The sequence below is a fragment of the Temnothorax americanus genome, unplaced genomic scaffold (genome assembly GCF_048541705.1).
Source record: "Temnothorax americanus isolate GAGA-0224 unplaced genomic scaffold, ASM4854170v1 Scaffold14, whole genome shotgun sequence".
Classification (NCBI taxonomy): domain Eukaryota; kingdom Metazoa; phylum Arthropoda; class Insecta; order Hymenoptera; family Formicidae; genus Temnothorax; species Temnothorax americanus.
The window spans coordinates 2,355,847-2,370,827 of record NW_027509275.1 but is presented as its reverse complement, the minus strand read 5'-3'; the positions used below and the strand labels follow the sequence as shown (position 1 = coordinate 2,370,827).

The 14,981-nt window shown below is 39.0% G+C and overlaps 3 protein-coding genes across 4 annotated transcripts; 1 reads left to right on the top strand and 2 right to left on the bottom strand.

Moving 5' to 3' along the window:
• Positions 1–952: 952 nt before the first annotated feature.
• LOC143894724 (armadillo repeat-containing protein 1) lies at positions 953–3,059 on the bottom strand. The gene is made up of 4 exons (XM_077401309.1): positions 2,334–3,059; positions 1,756–2,091; positions 1,438–1,647; positions 953–1,294 (listed from the first exon to the last, which is right to left on the bottom strand). The coding sequence occupies exons 1-4, from the start codon at positions 2,463–2,465 to the stop codon at positions 1,127–1,129; spliced, it is 846 nt and encodes a 281-aa protein (XP_077257435.1). The 5' UTR covers positions 2,466–3,059; the 3' UTR covers positions 953–1,126.
• A 917-nt stretch (positions 3,060–3,976) lies between these two features.
• On the top strand, positions 3,977–8,503 carry LOC143894678 (cationic amino acid transporter 4). Its single transcript, XM_077401191.1, has 9 exons — positions 3,977–4,137; positions 4,954–5,106; positions 5,508–5,756; positions 5,908–6,243; positions 6,441–6,687; positions 7,004–7,406; positions 7,619–7,856; positions 7,943–8,104; positions 8,228–8,503. The coding sequence occupies exons 2-9, from the start codon at positions 4,965–4,967 to the stop codon at positions 8,410–8,412; spliced, it is 1,962 nt and encodes a 653-aa protein (XP_077257317.1). The 5' UTR covers positions 3,977–4,137; positions 4,954–4,964; the 3' UTR covers positions 8,413–8,503.
• Positions 7,459–14,799, bottom strand: LOC143894679 (acetyl-coenzyme A transporter 1). 2 transcript variants are annotated; one of them, XM_077401193.1, is made up of 9 exons: positions 14,158–14,799; positions 13,111–13,400; positions 12,869–13,023; positions 12,593–12,786; positions 12,330–12,514; positions 12,140–12,257; positions 11,839–12,054; positions 11,573–11,748; positions 7,459–7,489 (listed from the first exon to the last, which is right to left on the bottom strand). In XM_077401193.1, the coding sequence occupies exons 1-9, from the start codon at positions 14,374–14,376 to the stop codon at positions 7,474–7,476; spliced, it is 1,569 nt and encodes a 522-aa protein (XP_077257319.1). In that variant the 5' UTR covers positions 14,377–14,799; the 3' UTR covers positions 7,459–7,473. The 2 variants fall into 2 exon arrangements, with proteins under 2 accessions (XP_077257319.1, XP_077257318.1); XM_077401192.1 differs by lacking the exon at positions 7,459–7,489 and adding an exon at positions 10,359–10,517.
• Positions 14,800–14,981: the final 182 nt, after the last annotated feature.

Here is a 14,981-nt window from a genome sequence, read left to right as displayed (position 1 = left end):
TACTTTGTAGTAATCATACGTATTGTATCCATCATACTTATGCGAGTAGTTGCATAAATTGTTCCTTTTTGTGCAGTGGCAGCTAAAAAATTGACTAGTTCTATTATTATATAATAATAGAAGCAGTACACAAAATTTGTGTTATACATAAAATAAAGTTGATTTACACAACATTTTATATTTCGTTCTTTGTACAAATCCAAGCAGTATATATTGCGTCGTGTGTAGAGATGTGAGCAGCTAAGAACATAGAGCATAACAAGATTCGAAAGGATATTTTAAATATCATTTGCAAATAGTTTTTTCAATGATTCTATATGATTGCTTTTCTTTAAAAACGATTATTGAAAAATTAAATATCAAAATTCTTTCGTTTTACTTTTATTCGATTGCAAAAGCTGTATTATGGCTTGAATGTCATATCACGTACATTTAATATCTACATCTAATCTAACATTTTACATTAGAAGCTTTTATAACGAAATCTCATTTACGTGAATAAGATTTGGTAATTAGATCTTTAGTGCATACGTAGTACTTATTGGAATTTACGTATTTACACGTTAATATAGTCAAATTCGATTAGAAGTCTCTGAGATCGTAATATAATTTGCATGTGTACATAATTGCTCTATATATATTAAGTCACAAGATAAAGCATGCATAGCTGTTAAAGTACAAAAAATAAAATTAATTTTGTACACAAATACGTGTAAAACATACGTGTCTTCTTTTTACAAATATAGACATTAAAACTCAGAAGTCTGTTTGTACACGTTAATTTTCTATTGAGAGACAGACGGCGAGAGTACAAAGTATTACTGTACGTCGTAAAAGTCAATTAACTTTACTCCCTTTAATCATCGTTATTTATGAATGTATTAAATGAGTGTGAAATTCTTAAACAATTAGAGATTTAATTAATCATGGTTACTGCTAAAAAGCACAAGTCTTTCTCTTTGATATATATCTATTGAGGTAATGTACTCTATCTACACACGCACACACGAATTGTTTCCAGCCTTTCTTTGAACAGATAAAAAAAAATGAACAATTAATTTCAAATAAATAAAATTCTAATTACAACAGTCACAAATTACAACAATCTCCGTTCCAGTTAGAAATTCTACCAATAGAACGAACTACTTAGAAACTCGGTGGTAGATTTATATAGGGATGAAGCGCTTTGTTTTAAACCGGTAAATAGTGACACAACTCCCTCCTTATCATCTTCTTCCTCTTCCTCGGGTAAATAATCGGGCAATCCTTCGCTATCGGTATCGCCTTCTTGTATCTGAAAAAGAGTCATTACATCCGTATATTTAACGTGAAACATCGCGTTCAACTTTACGAACAAAAATTGCATTAAAATCAAAAACACACGTCTGTCACGTAAAAGCAGACTATAAATTAATTTAAAAGGTTGACGATTCTTACCAGCTTCACGAGGAATTCTTGATTAAATTTGTTCCTCGTAACCAATCTCGCTTCCATGTTATCCGCATGTCTCTCAATCGCTTCCGCAATCTGTTTCGCGGTGACGTAACTCAAGGTGCGCATAGTTACACGCTGATGCTCTACGTCGACAACAAGCGAAACGAGACCTTCGATTCTTATCAATATCGATTCCAGCTCGGCACGAGTTTCCTAATTATTTCGATCGTCTTATTATAGACTTTCCAACGTAATAATTACTTATATTATTTTCTCACGCATGATATTAATAAACTGAAATAGACAAATCAACACTCTTACCGGTAATAAACCTTGAACGTGTAAAACTATTACATGCGTCCTCAACTTTTTGGGCTCTATAACTCGCCTGCAACGACTGCGCAAGTTATATATAGGCGGTTTCATACGCTCTATGTCATCTTTGATGCGCTGCGCCCGACTGGCTAATTTTGGTTCGCTCAAGCTGTACTTGTTGATAATCACCTCCAGAGATTCGCGCACGCCAAAGGTGGACGTTATATGTATATAATTGTCTACATTCTTAACAAATGTCTCCAGAATGTCCAGAGCTAAGGTAACCACATCTACATCAGGTACTTCTAAGACGTACGCTATGTACGATAAGACCGTCTTGTCCTGCAAACAAAAGCAAGCGATCTCAGCCAACGATAATATATATACCTGGTAAAACCAAACGTTTGCAACGCGACAGCAGTTTGCCAGCAGATTCTACTCAATTTCCGTAATTCGCCAATAGATTCTGTTAACCGTTTCTGACAAACTTCCGCTGGCATTCTGCTGACAAAATTTACAGTACGCTTCGCAAGATCTTCAACAGCTTTGTCTATCTGGGACATAGCTCGAATCGGAGCATTCACCTTCAGAATCGTGTCGTGGTTGGCAAAATCGTCGGCGAGCTTCCTGTACGTTTGGAGGGTCTCTTGCAGCTCCCGCGGGTCGACGTCCACGTCCACGTCCACGTCCACGTCCACGGAATCCTCTCCGTCCATCGTCCACAAATGTTACGTTGACATCAAACACGCCTGAGATTCGTGATCGCGCGCGGCCGCTCTGGTACGATTCGCGAAAGAGAGAACCATCAGATCCCGGGGCGAATCTTCGTCCCCATCTTGCAGAGAAAAACAAATCCGCCGCTTTCTCCGAAACGCGAGGCTCTGAGGCTCGCTCTAACCTTAAACCTTACTCCCAAGCAAAAGCGAGCCGCCGAGAAACGGCCGACATCGGAATGTGAATGTCGCACGACGAAAAGGGATGAGCTTAGATTGTCACATTTGGCATTTGATCAAAATCGATCGAGACACGTTGCACGCACGCGAGTTACTGACATCGGTCAGTATCAGTCGTTGTTATCGGCGATACCGAGGAGAAGGGATGGGGAAACTGCAGGTTGAGTGGCAAGTGGCAACCAAAGACGGTTGCCTTTCCGACGGCCGTCGGAAAGATTCCCGATCCCGATCCTCCGAGTTCGTAGCGCTTTAAAAGAACTTGCACGCGTTCGTTCGCCCGTAACTTATCGCGTGGCAGGATAATAAACAAAGCGTTAAAAGCGCGTCGATATCAGAGTAAAGTATGTGTATATATAGGCGCGTATGATGCTCCCGAGCGTGCGCGATACCTAGCTGAATTAATGAATATTCGTTTACGTTGATTTTATCATTTTATGACAATAATATTATTTATTCATGTTGATAATGAAATATTTAAATAATAATAAATAAAGTTCCTGAAGCTACAACGTTCGGAAATCCCGTATCTAATTATACATTGATACTCCGTCGATTTTTGAAGCCTCAAATTTTCGTGATTCAGATCGGCAGGTTTAGTATTCGCTACAAGAGTCATAATTTTGTTCATATCGGTATAGATATATATATATATATATATAATGGAAGAGAATTTATAATAAATAAAACTCCTGAAGCTGTAATGCTCGCCGCGGAATTTAATTTTTGCTATCTCATGTCCAATTGTTATTCTGATAATGATTTATAGAGCTTTAAATTTTTGCGATTTGAATCCACCGATTTAAAATTCTAGAAACTTTTGAAATCGCGTGTCGTGAAATTTTTTAATCAATTATATTTTTCTAAGACTTTCGAAGATATAATTTTTTAAGGTTTAAATTTCCAGACATAAAACAATTTTTTTTTTTAGAATTTTATTTAATATACTATCTCCTTGCCGACTGAGAGATTTTCAAGAGTTTGATAGTTTCTCGCAGATTCAAATCAAAATTTAATAAAAGACAAACAGAAATACAAAAAAAATGTTTAAAAAGAAAAATTTGGGGCAAATATATCCAGAAAAAAATTTTAATCGTCAATTAAAACCGTGAAAGTTTTAGAAACGATATTAAATTTCGATCTATATTATTGATCTCTCTCTTTCTCTCTCTCTCTCTCTCTCTCTCTCACTCAGTCCCTTCTCTATGCCATTATTAATGCTAGCAGCGATATTGCTTCTTAACATCTGGAACCGGCCTGGGATTGGCCGGTTACACTGCGCATTCGCGAGAACATTACATCCCTTATCCCTTTATATCGCGTGCCATATCAGCCATACGACCCCCTCGGCGTCTATCCGCTATCGCGGCTGCACGGTCCGTCGTAGGCGTCGCATGCAGCACGTAGTCGACGATCTCGTCGTCCGTGTAATTACAACGTAAGTACGCTCCGCCACGTTATGAGCACATTCCGCTACATTCCAAAGTCTCCTTGAGGTACTCCAGGATCGCTTTTTTTTATCGATCGTCCGCCGCGGAAGTGCGTGTATGTGTGCGCGTGATGGTCGCCGTGACATATTGTGTTGGGACACCATATGACAATTTTTATATTATCGATTTTTATTTATTTTTACTTAATGAAAAGGACTCCGCCCCCCTCTAATTATATAAAAAAATGGCATCTCGGTAAAATCGGCTAATTTTTTAATATGTTGTATATCTCTATAAAATGTAATAGGTTCGAAGTTAAATAATGGATAGTTTTTTACCTAAAGCCGGTTAAATACGAAAAGTTCGGATTCTGCGAGTATTATATTTCTATTCTCCTAATAAAATGGAAGAGGTAGAGGACTGGTCCCATGTGTGTGTGTGTGTGTGTGTGTGAGAACGTGTGCATGCGTGACGTCCATGTCGTACTGGGACTTCTGGGTTATCTGAGTCGTCCTGGGTTATGCCAAGAGAGTAGTAGTTTAAAAACTCCGTTATTTAACTTTTAGCCCATTACATTTTTTGTTCGGTAGATCATATATATATATAAGCTGCAAAACATATTTAAAAAATTGATTTTACCGAAACCCCACTTCCCATATAATTAGTGCGGGGTCCTTTGCCGCGTGTCTCGAGACCCCGTTAACATTCGCATTGCCTTCGTTTAATAATTTAATTTAAAAAGCGTAACTGGACGATCGTCCTTTTTTCTCTTCTCGACTAAACGGGTCGGTGACTTTTGTCGGTAAGTCGAAATCTCGTTTCAGAACCCGTCGTCATGCCATCGGTTCGCAGGATGATCCTGGGCCACGTTATGTCCGACTTGTGCCACAAGATGTACCGCCGGAAGAAGCTGCAGGGCGATTTGCTCGAGACACCAATGAAGAGGTGTCTCTCCACCTTCGACATCACGTTGCTCGGTGAATATACCTTTGCGACTCGAATAAATCAACTTTGTGTGACGGAATTATAAAAATATATATATATTTTATATATAATGCGTCTTGTGTGTAACTGATGGCTTCGTGCGTGCGAGCGATATGCAACTCTTGCCATTACATCACGCGCGATTATCGCGGTGTGACGATAAGCGCGCGCGGCGTAATGGTCCGGAATAATAGCCTTGAGTGAAAGATATGTGGCGTTAGACGACAATAATGCACGGACTATTAATGTAAATAATAATAATGCTGTGTATATAGAAGGAGATACTTTCCGATGTAACTTACTGAACACTTGATAATATTAATTACCACAGTCCTGTACCTAAAATTATTATATATTATACAATACATATGCACATAACGAGTCGGACTTCCAGGCGTGGGTCATATGGTCGGCGCTGGCATTTACGTGCTAACGGGTACGGTCGCGCACGACATAGCTGGACCTGGGGTGATGTTCAGCTTCCTCGTGGCTGGTTTCGCTTCCATTTTGGCGGCCCTTTGTTACGCCGAACTGGCCGCTCGAGTACCGAAAGCGGGCAGCGCGTACATATACACTTACGTCGCCATCGGCGAGTTTTGGGCCTTTATCGTAGGATGGAATCTTATCTTGGAGCACATGATCGGTACGAACCTATCTTTTCGCGGAGAACCTGAAGGATTTACCGACAAGAAGTGCAAAATGTACAGAAGATCGAATTAGATTGAGTCAAATATTAAATTAGCGCTAAAATGAAATCAAATTGGCAATTAATGACTTTTTATTGTGTTAATTAGGCGCGGCGTCCGTGGCGAGAGCTTGGAGCGGATACGTGGATTCGTTGACAGGCGGTGCGATTAGCAATTATACTCGCGACGTGATGGGTGAATGGACCATGGGAGAACCGCTGGGCACCTACCCGGATGTCCTAGCTTGCGGATTATGTCTGGTTTACGCGATGCTCTTGGGAGTAGGAGTGAAGACTTCGGCAACGGTCAACTCGTTGCTGACCATCGTCAACCTCGCGGTGATGGGTCTGTTCGTCGTTCTGGGCATTTATTACGCGGACATTACGAACTGGAGCAGCCAGAACGGTGGTTTTCTACCATATGGTTTCGGCGGCATAATCACGGGTGAGTTATCTCAAGTAGACTGATTAAACACAAATGCGATGGAAAATATAGGGGAATTCGTGTGACCTCACCAATCCGCGATTTCGAGGATTATGGAGGATAATAGAGATTTATTTACAAGGGAAATGGTTTTTGTGTATCTTCTGTGATATTCGTCGGTTGGAAACGAAGACGTTAAATCCTGATGCGTTATTCAGGTGCAGCAACGTGTTTCTACGCCTACGTCGGCTTCGACTCGATCGCGACTGCCGGAGAGGAGGCTCGCGATCCAGGACGGAGTATCCCGCTGGCGACGATGCTCTCGATGGCGATAGTAATTGTTGGATATATGCTGGTCAGCGGCGCCCTGACACTGGTCGTGCCGTATTGGGAGATTAATGTTACCGCCGCTCTGCCGGAAGCCTTTTCGTCCAGGGGTATCCCGTGGGCTAAATATGTGATAAGGCGAGCAATTTTATATTTCTATAACTCTACTCGATAAATTTATAACATAGACGTTCTTTTCACGAAATTTCTTTATGACAAAAACTAGTAAAAATAAAAATACTGTAGACACTTCCTTGCATCATTTTTATTCTATATTTCTGCAACGATACCAAGAGATCTCACAACCAAGTCGCGGTGTATTCAAATTAAAAATACTTTAATATTATGATTTAATATATTAAAAAGATATAAAAGATAGTGTATATTTATAATAAAGGATGATTTATAATAATTAATTTTTTTAAGATGCGCTAATCGAAAGTGGCTTTTGCAGCGTGGGTGCCCTTTGCGGAATGACGACGACTCTTTTCGGATCCCTGTTCTCCCTCCCGAGGACAATATACTCGATGGCGAACGACGGTCTGTTGTTCGGCTTCCTCGGTCGTATCAGCGAGCGCACGCAAGTACCGGTGTGCAATCTCATCATAAGTGGAGTGCTCAGTGCTTTAATCGCTCTGATGTTCGATCTCAAACATCTGGTGGAGTTTATGTCGATCGGGACTCTGCTCGCGTACACCATCGTGGCGATTAGCATTATCCTGCTGAGGTATCTGCCCGAGCACGAGCAATCGTCCGATTCGTCCGAGCATCGGTCCAGCGTTGATACGCCCATCAGTGGCTGTTCCTCGCCACCTACGGAGGAAGCGGACTCCAGCAGCATCGCGTCTAGGTCCGAGGTGAGTGTGCCGCCAGGACTTTTGATTAAATTTAGGATGCTTTAATTGCGGCTCACACGGTACAACTTCAAAATATTTTATTTCTGTAAAAAAAATGTAATTAATTTTGATTCGTAAAATCTATAAGTGTCGCCCTAATATATAATAACATTGCGCCAGGCAATTTTTAGATCTTTTATAACAGATTATTAATAAATCATTCATAATTATAGCTGCTTTGCGAAGGATCTAGCAGATTCAAGCCGCGATACGCCTGGATGGAGGACTGGCTATGGCTGCCGAATTACGGTGCTCGTCACATGAGACCTCTCATATGCGCTTGTTTGATTATTTACACGACAAGCTGCGGCTTCCTCAGTACTTTTATGATAATAGCGTTCGAAACGTCAGTTTCGTTCACGAAGAGCGATTACCTCTTTGCAGCGAGTTATCTTCCGCTACCCATCGCGAGTGAGTTTATCTCAATTTTTTTCCGATTTTGCACACGACAGAAGAAATGTTGTACTCAACCGTATTTGTTTGTTGTTTGCTCGCAGGTCTCTTCGTAATTGCCGCTCACAAACAAAATTCACCCACCGGGAAATTCCAAATACCGCTGGTGCCCTTGATACCAGCGTTAAGCATTCTTTTCAACGTCGGTCTTATAATGCACCTGTCTGCAATGACGTGGATACGGTTTTTCGTATGGATGACAATCGGTACGTTGATTATAATCGTGTATCGTTCATATAAATAAGATATGAATTTAAAATGCAAAACTAGATATGCTCCATATAAATTTCAATGCATCTCAATTTCTCTATTTTCTCCTCTTTCTCCAGGGGTGATGATCTACTTTCTATATGGCATCCATTATAGTAAAGAAGCCGTTACTACGCTAAACTCATATTCCGGTTTGATGGCCACCTCAGAAGCTGAGAAAGGCACAAAGTGGGGATCTACGTTACGAGTTAGTCCGAAGAGTGACAAGACACCTATTCTGAGCGACCAAGAACTTGTTGACTAGAAATAATATACATTTTTATCAATTGTTTTCCCTATCCAGCTCGCCGCGGTGGAGCCGTGAAAATGGCTTGAATTTTAAAAGTAAAATAACGTTTAAACTGTCAACAACGAAATATTCGTACGTAAAAGACTGTATGCAATGCGAATTATAACGCAGACTAGTGCGACGGAATACAGAACAACATATTTAATCTTTAACTTTTATTAGTTTTAATGTGGTTAACGCACAATTAATGCGCTCGGCTACTTAAATGACACAATGTGTTTTATATGTAAAATTTATTTTTCGATTATATTCGCCACGCTTGCTTTTTTGGCGGCTCCACTTTACATGTTGCTTGAAATTCAAAGTTTATGGAATATATTTTGTAAATATTGACTTTAGAGAAGGCCTTTTTAACTTATGCATTTTGAACTCCTCGAGAAAGTTTTTGTCTGGTACAAAAAAATCTATTTTCGTACTTAGCTTTATCTTGTTCGACGGTGATTCCATATAATTTTAAGCTCGTACTTTTACTTCTTAGCACGATCAACGAAACATTATCGTTCTTTCCTGTCTAGATGGCTATTATTATTTCACAATCGCAAGATTAAGCGATATGTGTTTTACGAAACATTGTGTTTCGTGTTGCAACGAATTCGGAGAGAAATGTAACTTATCTTATTGTTAGTTTATCTATTATATATTTTATTACGCACACACACACACAAATTCGATCATCAACGGGAACTCATCATTTCTTATTTCGTATATTTCAATACAAGTATCGATTAAGAATACGATAGCAAGGAAACATATTTTCTTTCTGTTGTCATGACACGAATGTGACTAATCTCTCTCGTTATAAATAATATTTAAATTTAATAAATAATAATTTTGTATCTTGATTTGGCATACATTTACGTTTGTGCAATCGAATTTAGAATTGTTTCTTGGGAACGGATAGATCTAATGATTTATGAATCATTTATGAATCTCACAATAAACTCATTCTTATTACAATTGTGAGTTAAAAATAATTTATATAAACGTTAAAAATGGATATTATTCGTTCTCTTGATTCAGTCGATTTATGAAATAGTGAAGCCGCAAAGGATAATTAGAGCGTAACACGCTTCGCGAGAAAGATTTATTCTGATACCAAAAAAAATATCTACGTGATAATGCATTATCGTTTACAATCTATAATTTATGTGTGTATCGTATACACGCGTATTGTGCATGACAAGTATAATTACATGGTATTATGTGAAAAGTATCCGTAATAACAATATAACGTAATATCGATGTATTAACGATAGAGATCGTTAAGATGATCTACAAGACACAAGAGGTATATTTAAACGATATATAGTTTAGTACTTTAGTAGGCAAGTTGAATTTATTTATTAAGAGTCGTTTATATCGTTTTAATGTAAAAATAAATGGTAAATATAGATTAGCAATGCAATTTTCAAAAGCAACAGACGATATATATTCCGCAACTGATTATTATTGCAATTAAGATGCGTCTTAAGGATGGAGTGATCTCGAAAAGGAACATCGACAAACGATTAAAAGTCTAATTATTTATTTACAAAAATATTTCTTAGCGAGTAATTCTCCGCACTTATCATCACTGAATTACTTAAAATTGATACAAATTCCTGCATGTTGATGTAAAGTAATCGTGCGATCGAAAGTTTAAATTCCTTACAGTGATACGAACGTTCGTACAATTATTGATTCTCGTTATAGCAGTGCACAATATTGTCTTCATGCAACATATTAACCGTTTATAATATCTGCGCGTCTGTCCACAGGGATATTTAATGATGTAACTGTATCTGATTACTCGTATTCATACCTGATAATTAATTTCCATGGCTGTGACTGCGTTTATTTCTCTATATTGCCGTCAGGAAGGTACAAGAGAATTCAAATAAAAGTTATATATCAGCCCCAACTTCTTATATGAAAAACTTTTATTAACATCCTGCGTTAAATATTCGTCATGCGTTCTTTATGCGTACGTAAAATACTTTTAGATGTATTTACAATAGAAACTGCGAACATGCGTCGCGCACACACGTCTCCGTCTGTTTTACAAAACTTCTATGAAATATCTGTAAGTATATTCCGTGCAAAATATTAATATTTGAAACAATACGCTGTTCGCAAACAGAAAGAGAGATAACATATTGCATGTTTATGCGCGCATAAAAAATTTTATCTAAATAAAATACAAAATAACGCTTTGTAAAAAAATAACAGGTTCCGCTTCTGTTGTAATGCATCATTTCGGAAAACATTTGACTCGTTGATTGTTATAAATAAATATGCATATATAACAAGTATATATGTATATAGGTATATGGAAAATACATATGTCATAATACAAATTTTCTTATCATATATATATATATATATATATATATATATAATAAATAACATTTTACTAATGTTAAATATACAATATATATACTAATATATATTATTTAAATATTTTAATGTCATTCTAGATCATATCTCGATCATTACTCGAAGGAACTAAAGATGACAACCGTTACAGATCCTATATATATATATATATATATATATATATATATAATAAAAGGATCTGTAACGGTTGTCATCTTTAGTTCATATATATATATATACATATGCACGGAATGTTGTTAATTATTTGAGATTATATGATATTACAAGTTTTCTTTTTGTGGAATCTGTACTATATATATATTCTATAATAGATGTTGCTTCCCGAGGCGAATGGATCGTTATCGATTTACCTCGCGCACGTTCTCATAAAACTGGAACACTTGGTAAACGTACAGGAAATGATGCATTCACATGCCCTACATAAGGGTAAATATATAGTGTGTCCATATAGTTCCTATAGGAATCCGTATCAACGCGATTGTTAAGCAAATTAGACTAAACTTTGCCTTGATTCATGGTACAATAATTTCAAAGTTATCAATTTATCTCAATATACCTCATGATGAGCACTTTTAGTAGCAGGTTTAGCACCAGCGTAAACAGTAATGACTAATTGTTACGATAAAAAAAGGAACTGTACTGGATACACTGTATGTGCAACGACGCATCGAAAAGAATTTCCCAATAGTTTTACAGGTACCAGTGTTAACGGATTTATAACACTGTGCTGATATGTTACCTGTTGGTACGGGTAAGTACGATTTTCCAAGCGGACATTGATTTCGACTGTAATATATTAATTTTTCTACGACCCCACCTAAGCCAGGAGAAACCTATGATTAAGCAGAGGATGCTTTCTATGTAATAACCGTCGAGCTGCATAACGCAAACACCGTTATTGGTATTCGCACAGAGCTGAAAATGCGATAAACAATTTTTACGTTGGTTTTTTCTCTATGTAGCATAATAAAATTAAAAAAAGACAGCCAATGCGCTACAACCAACCTCTCGCTCCGTAATTGTGCTACAGTCATTTGCGTAGTCGGTACTGCATTGTCTGAATGTTAAAGGATCGACAAACCAAAGCGCGGCAGTGGCAGGCCAATTTCCACCAAGATTGCACAAGGTATTGAGTAATGTCATGTATGTGCCACCAACTGCCGGATCGCTCACTTTCGCGAAGAAAGCCATCGATGCGACGAACATACTACTTGCAGAAATCTAAAGTGTAAAAAGGCACATTACAGTTGAACAATCTAAATCGAAAATCCATCGAGGAGATTTATACAGTTTATATAATATTTACCTGATGTATAAAGTAGATGCCTATCAATATCACAAAATAATAAGCGGGAACATGTCCATTGACTACAAGGAGCGGTGTAATCCACACCAAACACGCTGCTATCAAGCCGAAAGCTAACCTGTATTGTTTAAATTTATAAGTGTCATCCAATTAAAATCTATCACACATCTATAAAGCATATATTAATTACCTATAGGGCATAGCTTTCATGTAAACGTCCATAGGTCTGGGCCCAGCGGTATATTTCGAGATTATTAACGGCAAAATTATTTGTAACGGTATCATGGGCACGGCCATAAAAGCAAATTTCTCTTTAGGAAAACCGGCTTCTATGAGCTTTAAACTGGTTACAGCGTCGCATGCTGAAAATCCAATCTGCAGAATGGAACAATCGAGTAAATATAATGAAATTTATGCCACAAATTTTATATTTGCAAATGAGTAGTATTCAACCTTCGCGGTTAAAAGAAATATAATTGTGGTCTTTATGGTTGGTAATTTAACTATGTCCCACAGTAATTTGTATGCATGTCTAATATCCATATTTAGCTCTTCGCCCTTTGAAACTCTGCCTTTATCCTCATGCTTAAACAACGCAACGAACGTTGTCGTAACGATAAACGTCCAGCCCCAGAAATATAAAAATCCTACAAACAAAACATGCTTGTTACAATTCAAATACATATTTAATATAAACAATGATCTTTTCAATCGCTGGGCTCTTCTTACCAGGCAGAGTCAGTATGCCTTCCTCAGAAGGGGTCGACCTTAAGTAACTATTACAAAATTCAGCGGACTCCAGCGAGATAAACAAAACATATCCAATAAAGTAGCCCGCCGTTTGGCCGACGCTGTTACACGTAGACGCATATCCGACGTTGCACCTTGACGGATAAATCACAATCAAACAAATTTTATAATTATAAATATATGACGCGTGTACACAAGATTTGGATACTTTGCAAAAGTACCTTTTAAGCATCGTGAGAGCCCATCCATCTACTACGATGTCCTGAGTCGCGGCGAGCACATTCAGAAAGAAGAATAACGCAGTCAACATCTCGATATTGGGCTTTTCGTGCTCTTTGCCCAACCAGTGCTCTACATAATTCGACAAGAGGAGCATGAATATGCCCATCAAGTACTGAGTGGGAATCAACCAAGTCTTTCTCCTTCCAAACTTTTGGGAAAAAATGGAGTCCACTATGGGCGCCCAAAAGAGCTTCAACGAAAATGGCCATTGCACGAAACTAAATTCTGCCTGTGTCAACAAGTAAAAGGTGCATTACTTTCATGTTTTGCATGACTATTAAAACCTGTAACTTTTCAATATAATTCAAAGAATATATATTAGTACTATTTGGTCAAATAAGTTCTAGATTGGCCGCAGAAGGAAGTGATCCGCGCAGTTTCTTGGGCCTAACGCACCCACCCACGGCATTACCGATACCGAGTTCAAGACACCGCGGACATACACGAACAAGGATACGTACACTCATACACTTACACAGTCCAAAGAATCGAAGAATTACGAGTTCACGAGTTTATATTGCGCAGTTTAACTTCTGTTTGGGACGTTTTTATTGAGACGTTCGTGTTAATCCAATCACAGTCTTACTTAGAATGTGATATACAGTTAGTTTATCGGTTTCTCTATTATGGCCATATGGGATACCCCCACGATCTTTCCTTTATTTCAAGAAAAAAAAATAAGTTCTAGAAACCAGTTCTAGGACTATTCTGTATATTAAATGACAAATGTTTTACACGGTACCAGTACAGAATTATGTCTCTCAAAGCTTCTTTCATTATTCTTATTTAACTTTGATTTTAATAATAAAATAAATCAGGATAAACGTCGAAGAAATCGATCTCTTCAAGCATCAATCCTACCATCGACAACTTGGAAAAACTGGACTGCGCGAATGCTTTCCTTAATCAGCATTCTCTCATCTACTTTTCTCATCATTAACAATGCAGGCTAATCGTGCGTCGCGGAGGAAAAAGCTTTCGCGTACCTGTTGCCGATACGAAACCCCTCGGTTCTGCAACAGCATAGGGATCGAGCCGCACAACCCCAACGGGATACCCTGCAGCAGGTACAAGAAGAACAGGATCGCGATACTCTTCTCGTCCCCTCGCAGATCGGAGGGCTCCTGGACGTTGCTCGAGTCGACGGCGCCGTCCTCCGCCATCCGGTGCCTCTTCTCCAGCTTCCTCCTCATATTGACATCCATACGGAGTCGATCAGCAACGAATACTCACCGCTCGCGCACCGCTGGACGTGATTTTTCAAGGTTATCGCCGATTAGGTTAGAATCCACTTGTCACCGCATGTCGCGGAACGCGCGACAGGACGTCGGGTACCCCGTCGACGACGAACGAGCGAGCGAGTGACTTACGCTGGCCGAGTCGTCGTTGACGACGCGATCACCGCGGGATACATAACCTGTCGCTGCCAGCCGCGGTTTTACGGTCGCGAAACGAAACGAAACGAAACGCCGAAATGACAGTCGCGACGTTAAATTCCGCGCGTTCTCCGCCTCGCTTCTTACATCGACATCGCGACGACGGAAACGCCGTCGGAAAGGGAAGCGAAGCGTCTCAGCTCGCACGACGACGAGAACTTGAATCGAAACCGCTGACTGTGCTCTGTGCTCCAAACCTCCAAACACCGTCCGCGTTGCCACGTTGCCCCTTATTAGGACACGTCAGTTATATTTTGTTTTTTCTGTCCGCGCAACGTCACGTGCGCGCGACCTCTGGTGCGACACTGCTCGACGCATACCGGACGAGAACAGACAAGGACGGATGGAGCGCGGAGGCGCCACCTTGCGCGCGC

Bases quoted from the DNA above. Each gene is read 5' to 3' on its own strand.
- LOC143894724 (XM_077401309.1), bottom strand. From the start codon at position 2,465: ATGGACGGAGAGGATTCCGTGGACGTGGACGTGGACGTGGACGTGGAC. The intron at 2,092-2,333 runs GTGAATGCTCCG...TTTTGTTTGCAG, and splicing joins ACCACGACACGATTCTGAAG to GACAAGACGGTCTTATCGTA. The intron at 1,648-1,755 runs GTAAGAGTGTTG...CGAAATAATTAG, and splicing joins ACGTTCAAGGTTTATTACCG to GAAACTCGTGCCGAGCTGGA.
- LOC143894679 (XM_077401192.1), bottom strand. From the start codon at position 14,376: ATGGATGTCAATATGAGGAGGAAGCTGGAGAAGAGGCACCGGATGGCG. The intron at 13,401-14,157 runs GTACGCGAAAGC...TTGTTGACACAG, and splicing joins GGGTTTCGTATCGGCAACAG to GCAGAATTTAGTTTCGTGCA. The intron at 12,515-12,592 runs GTTGAATACTAC...TCCATTCTGCAG, and splicing joins TATTTCTTTTAACCGCGAAG to ATTGGATTTTCAGCATGCGA.
- LOC143894678 (XM_077401191.1), top strand. From the start codon at position 4,965: ATGCCATCGGTTCGCAGGATGATCCTGGGCCACGTTATGTCCGACTTG. The intron at 5,107-5,507 runs GTGAATATACCT...TCGGACTTCCAG, and splicing joins CTTCGACATCACGTTGCTCG to GCGTGGGTCATATGGTCGGC. The intron at 8,105-8,227 runs GTACGTTGATTA...CTCTTTCTCCAG, and splicing joins TTTCGTATGGATGACAATCG to GGGTGATGATCTACTTTCTA.